At 47.1% G+C, this 6,716-nt stretch overlaps 1 protein-coding gene across 1 annotated transcript in view; it reads left to right on the top strand.

The window, feature by feature from the left end:
* The first annotated feature begins 4,463 nt into the window (after positions 1–4,463).
* The window catches only part of LOC114043905 (rho GDP-dissociation inhibitor 3-like), a 30,450-nt gene continuing 28,197 nt past the window's right edge, over positions 4,464–6,716 (top strand). The window contains exon 1 of the mRNA XM_027863149.1: positions 4,464–4,623. Coding sequence (XP_027718950.1) covers positions 4,464–4,623 — 160 coding nt within the window. The remainder of the gene's footprint in view (positions 4,624–6,716) is intronic.

Here is a 6,716-nt window from a genome sequence, read left to right as displayed (position 1 = left end):
AACCCGGATATGAACTCGGGTCTTCCCAACTCCAGCACCCTAGCCATTGTGCCACCTAGCTGCCCATATGCACATTATACAATCTCTAGGAGATTTTATGCTCTTTACCACTTTACCTCCAACTGGGATTATTGTATGGGACAAACATGGGACAATTCTCAGGGACTTCAGTAATTCTAGATGTGAGAGTCAGAATGGGGAGAAGCAAAGAAGAGTGGCGTTCATTCATCTATCCATCAATCCATTCATTCAACAAACACTTTGCTTATAGATTCTGGAAGGGAGCTTAGAGGCCCACTAAACCAACTCACTGACTTTATAGAGACACCTCTGGAGGTGAAGTAATCTGCCTATGATCAAACACAGAGAGTCAGGAGCAAGAGGTAAGATCTGAACCCAGATCCTCCCGAGTCCAAATCCAGTATTCTTTCTACTCCATGTCAGCGTTTTTACACCCATCTTACAGATGAAGAAACTAAGGCGTAGAACCACTAAGGGATTTGCCCACGGTCATACAGCTAGAGCTAGTATTCAAATCCATTTTTTTTTTTTTACTCCAGGCCCAGTGTTCTTTCCGCTGTACCATGGCATCATTTCTGGCTAGTCGGGGAATCAAAGAAGGCTTCATGAAAGAGGAGACATTTGAGCTAGGTTCTGTAGGATGGTTAGACGTCTATGGCAGGGATAGAGAAGCAGGCACTGAGAACAAAGTGGTCTGTGGGTGGTTCTATGGACAGTGTCTTCTGGTCAGATTGAAACAGAACACTACATATAAATGGGGAAGTGAGAGAGAAGACTGGGAAGATAAGGAGGCATCAGAGTTCAGAAAGCCTTGAATGCCAGGATAAGGTATTTATAGTCTATCCCGTGGGTGCCAGGGAACTACTGAACGTTTTTGTGTATAGAAGCGACATGATCAGGAAAATATACTGGAAGATTACACAGACAGCAAGGGGATGCAAGATGAATTGAATGGGGAGACTGGAGGCCCAGAAACCATTAGGAGGCTATTGCCCTAGTCTAGTTTAGGGCTGATTAAGACCTGCATTAGGGAAGCGACAGTGTGAGTGAAAGGGACACAACTATGATAAAATTTAAGAAAAAGCAAATTCTGTGAATAAATTATTATACCATATATACATTTTTAAATTTATTTTTAGTTTTCAATATTCACTTTTGTAAGATTTTGAGTTCCAAATTCCCCCCCCAAGACAGCATGCAATCTGATATAGGCTGTACATGTATGATCGTTAAACATATTTCTACATTAGTCATGTTGTAAAGAAGAATCAGAACAAAAGGGAAAAACTACGAGAAAGAAAAAATAATATGTTTGGATCTGCATTCAGACTCCATAGTTCTTTCTCTGGATGTGGATAGCATTTTCCATCATAAGTCTTTTGGAATTGTCTTAGATCACTGCATTACTGAGAAGAACTAAATCTATCAAAGTTGGTCATCACACAATGTTGCTGTTCTTATGTACAGTGTTTTCCTGGTTCTGCTCACTTCACTCAGCATCAGTTCATGTAATTTTTTCCAGGTTTTTCTGAAATCTGCCTGCTCATCATTTCTTATGGAACAATAGTATTCCTTTACTTTCATATACTATAGTCTGTTCAGCCCTTCCCCAATTGATGGGCATCCCCTCGATTTCCAATTCTTGGCCACCACAAAAAGAGTTGCTATAAATATTTTTGTACATGTGGGTCCTTTTCCCTTTTTAATGATTTCTTTAGAATACCGACCTAGAAGTGGTATTGCTGGATCAAAGGGTATGCACATTTTTATAGCCCTTTGGGCATAGTGCTAGTTCTCCAGAATGGTTGGATCAGTTCACAACTTCACCAACAATGCATTAGTGTTTCAATTTTCCCACATCTTCTGCAACATTTACTATTTTCCTGTTTTGTCGTGTTAACCAATCTGATAGGTATGATGTGGTACCTCAGAGTTGTATTAATTTGCATTTCTCTAATCAATAATGATTTAGAATATTTTTTTTCATATGACTATAGATACCTTTAATTTCTTCATCTGAAAACTGCCTGTTCATATCCTTTGATCATTTATCAATTGGGGAATGACTTGTATTCTTATAGATTTGACTCAGTTCTCTATATATTTTAGAGGTAAGGTCTCTATCAGGGACACTGGCTGTAAAAATTGTTTCTCAGCTTTTTGCTTTCCTTCTGATCTTGATGGCACTGGATTTGTGCAAAAACTTTTTAATTTAATGTAATTAAAATTATCCACTTTGCATTCCATAATGTTCTCTATCTCTTATTTGGTCATAAATTCTTCCCTTCTGCACAGATCTGACAGGTAAACTATTCCTTGCTCTTCTATAGAGTGAATTTCTAATTGAATGAGTGAATGTTAAATCATTTATTAAGCATCTACTATGTACAAAGCACTTGCTAAGGCTTAGGGGTACAAAGTGAAAAAATCCAAATAATCACTGCTCTCAAGGAGCTGGTATTCAAAGAGGGTGAGAGACCACATATATGGAAGGTTTCAGCTGCTAGACAGATGGAAAGGTTTCATGGTCTCCAGGGTGCAGCAGCCAAGGAAATGGTAATACCTTTTCTTTAATGCCATTTTTATGGATATGCATTTCTGATGCAGAACCATTGGACAGTGATGAGGACTTTGGGGCTAAGAACTTACTTTTCCAAGTCTTCTGCAGTTATGACTTGGGGGTGGGGGAGGGTGGGGAAGGGAATGGCACAGGCCAAGGAAGTTGTCACCGAGGTGGTTTCCTTGGACTATGGCTTCGGGGGGGCCAGGCTGGAAGTAGGGCCAGTGGTCTGGGAGGGGGGATGCTTCTGCTGTTCCCAAAGTTCTTTGGCTTACCTACTTGTCAGTGATAGCTTTTCAGTGGATGGTGGTGGAGTCAGGATATTGGGGAAAGGAGTAGGAAAACGGAGGATGAGGTTGGATATACCAAAGGGGAATATTCTAGAGAAGGGGGCACTTCCCAGTCCCAGCCCTCCTCCTCTGCCCTGGCTAGGTTTCTGTCCCTGAGATGCAATTAATCTTTTCCTAGTCTCAGAATTTATGCTCTGTTCCTCCCCTTCCCCTCAAAACCTGCAGATGAAATTTAGGGCAGTCTGACTCCCAGTCTGAAGGAATATTCTAATGACTTCTTAGCTAAGCAAAGGTAGGGGGAGGAGGGGCGGGATTTGCCAATGATCCACTCAGATATGTAGGTTAGAGGGTACCTCCATTAATATGGCTCCCCTTCCCTTTTATCTGCCCCCTCCCCACTAGGGACTCTCCTGCTATAAGTCAGCAAGCAGGCCAAGGTTGCCCTCTTGTGACAGCCAAAAGAAAAGGCACCAGTGTCCCCAGCCTACTTTCAGAGAATTCAAAGTTTCCAGTCCCATCCCCCAAACAGGGAGGGAATCCTGGGAGATCATTCAGTCCATGCACATCAGCTCTGTGTCCCTTGATGAACTTCTGCGTGTGGGCTTAATTCCAGGCTTGGACAGGTACATGAGTGGCCTGTAGGAGTTACATGGAGGGATGGGGAGGTGCTGTACTGGGATATCCCTCTGTGACAATTCATTTCCCAGCTGGATTCACAGAGGTCAGTCAGATAGGGCTTTGCAGAAGGTGTACCCTGAGCTAAGGACAGAGGCTGAGTCAGTAGGGGTGTGTAGAGGCAGGAGGGCTTAGTGAAGAATGCAGGGGCTCAATGATGGGTATAGAAATGCCTTAGTGACATAAACGAGGCTGAGTCAGTGGAAAGAGAAGTCCCATGGAAATGGGGAGTTCCGTGAGGGGATGGGGGCTGAGTGAGAACAGATTTTCCATGAGGAGAGATATGAAAGTTCAGTGATGATGACAGGGGCTTGCTTGCTTAGTAAGAGAATGCAGGCTTAGTGAAGAGATAAGGGCTTAGGGAAGGGAGTATAAAGCATGAGGGCTCAGTAAAGAGACCCCTAGGTGGCAAAGTGGATAGAGCACCGGGCCTGGAGTCAGGAAGATTCATCTTCTTGAGTTCAAATCCAGTCTCAGACACTTACTAGCTGCATGAGCCTCAGTTTCCTCATCTGTAAAATGAGTTGGAAAAGGAAATGACAAACTACTCCAGCACCTTTGCCGAGAAAACCCCCTGAAATGACTCAACAGCTACAATTTTGGAGGCTAAGTGAAAGGGACTGTAACTAAATGAGGCCTGAATGACTGGGGGGCCGAGGGATCGGTCAAGGGTAGGTAGCGGCTTAGTGAAGGGAATGAGGGCTCCTTCAGGAGGACTGGGGGCACCGTGATAGGGAAAGAGGCTTAATGAGGGGCCAGGGCCTTAGCTGGGGTCAATAGAGGCTTGGCGAAGGAGATAGCGGGGCTCAGTGACGGGAACTGGGGTTTCGTGAAGGGATGAAGAATCGAAGAGGCCAGCCTTGGATAGCCCTGGCCGGCCAGAGCTGAGCGGGGGCTGGAGGCTTATTGGCTGAAGAATGAGAAACTCCCTGCTTCCTGGACCGTGGGTTCCGCCCGCCCGCCCCTGGGTCCCGCTCAGCCCCTGGGCCACCGCCCTACACTGCGAGGCTGGGGCTGCGGCGGCGGCTGCGAACTTGACCCTGCGGCGGCTGCGAACTTGGCCAGACGGACCCAACGGTGAGGGACCCCGAGAGGCGGGGGCGCTGCCGGGGACAGGAGCGGGGGGGGGAGACAAACCGCGAGAGGGAGGGGCGAGTGTGAGAGGGAGCGGAACTGAGCGTGCAACTTTGTAAACCTCTAGACGGAGTGCCAGCCGGGCTGGGTGTGACAGCCTGTTAGACGATGTGAGGGATGGTTGGTGTGTGTGTATCCATGGGACTACCGTTGGGGCTGTGAGGGAGAAGGTGCATATCAGGGACTGTGTCACTGATTGTGTCACGGTGTGATACGGTGTGGCTGAGGGTCTCTGCTAGTTTCTGTGACTTTTTGTCTCTTTGCTAGGCGTTAGAGTATTTGTGATTGTGAGCATGAGATAGGGTGTAACTGTGATTGTGTGTAGACTGAGCGGTGAGCAGACGTGTGTGTAACCGTGGGAGGGACTGGAGTTGGGCGCCCTAGCGTGCATGGGACAGTGTGTGTTGGGTGTGCTCTGTGTGGGCAAGCTGTCTTTGCCTAGTTGGGGGGATGCAGTCACAGAGCCCCCTTTGTACTGGGCTTGAGGTAGAAGAGAAGGGAGGAGGGAAAGTGGTTGGAAGGTCTTCAAGTCTGGCTTCTAGGGCAAGACTTTTTCCAGATTCCTACTGGGGAGGGGTGTAGGTGGAGCCTACATCAGAGTTGACCTACTTTTACCCAGTTCCCCACCTAATAGGAGTAGAAGGGGTGAGACATCATCACCCCACCTTCCACACTCACACACACCCAATCCCTGTACCCTCTCCAAGCCGTTCAGAACTAACCTGCCCTGCCCCCTCCCCCTCCCAGAGGAGTCCTGGGACAGGAGGTGCTCTGGTCTTGGACATGTGGGGAGCTGTTTTTCTGCAGTGACCTATGCCTTCCCCCTGGGACCCGGAGCTCCCAGACGCTCTATCTATCCTTCATCTCTTGGAACCTCTCCCCCACCCCCACCCCTGCCAGTTGAACTTGGGAGACCATTGGCCCTTTCCCCAATGGCCTCCTACCCAGCTTCCTCCCCACCTTTCTCTTTTTCTCTTCCTGCTTGCTAGCTGTGGGCCATTTGGCAAGTAACTTCACTTTTCCTAGCCTCAGGTTTCTCATCTGTAAAATGAGGCCAATAAACCTTTTACCCTCTCTGTCACTGGATCACTGTATGGAGGGAGTGCCTGGTAAATGGTAAATTACTAAAGAAATGTCATAGAGTTAATATTATGCCTAGAGAAGACCTGTCTCCCACCCTACACTTCTTCTGTCTGGTTTATTCAGGCTGCCAAGTTTGACAGTCAGATTCTTACTTCCCCATTCCTGCCACCCTTCCTCTTTCTCCCTGCCTTGCCCTTTTCAGGAAGCTTAGGAAACTTTAGTCTTGGAGAAGAAGGAGCCCAAAGGGCTCAGAAGAGGCAATGGTCTAAGAGGGCTAGCTTAAGGCTAGATCACTGAAAGCCAGAAAAGTCAGAAATAAAACATCTTTCTACCTCCACCCCTAGGAATCCATGGACCCAACCCTCTCCTAGTTCAGGCCCAGCCCAGGTTCCAAGCAGTAATGGGGTTAGGCTTAAGAGGATCCCTGGGGCATTCTTAGACACTGCTTTGCCTAGTTTGGAAGCCTAGAATGTAAGGGCAAGTGGTCCAGGTTGGGGTGAAGGGGTCAGTAGGCAGGAAACAAGGCTCTGGACTGGAAGTCAGAGCCCTAAGTGCTGGTCCCTTTTCTGTTGGCCTTTAGCTACTTTTTCCAGACTGATGTCTTGATTTTTATATGGCCTGGGAGCTAGTGCCTTAGAATTCTTCCCCTCCTCCAGTCTCCAATCTCATGTCTTCATGGGAGCCCTGCCTCCTTGGGAGCCTGGTCTGGCCCCTTCTGAGCCAGCTGTACAAGAGGCAAAGTAGCATTGATTCATCTGTCTGGAGTGAGGCAGGGGGCTTTCTAGAATAAGGGGTTGTGTTCTGTCCCCTCAGGGTCCCTAGAGTATACCTCCTTTCAATCATAAACTCATATTTCAAATCTGGAAGCTCAGTTAGTCACTCCCTCATTTTGCCGAGGACAGAGAGAGAAGAAGAAGAAGAAGAAGAAGAAGAAGAAGAAGAAGAAGAAGAAG

This window comes from Vombatus ursinus, unplaced genomic scaffold (assembly GCF_900497805.2).
Source record: "Vombatus ursinus unplaced genomic scaffold, bare-nosed wombat genome assembly UNPS02014770.1, whole genome shotgun sequence".
NCBI lineage: Eukaryota > Metazoa > Chordata > Mammalia > Diprotodontia > Vombatidae > Vombatus > Vombatus ursinus.
The sequence above is the reverse complement of the archived record's forward strand: the minus strand, read 5'-3'. Positions and strand labels throughout refer to the sequence as shown.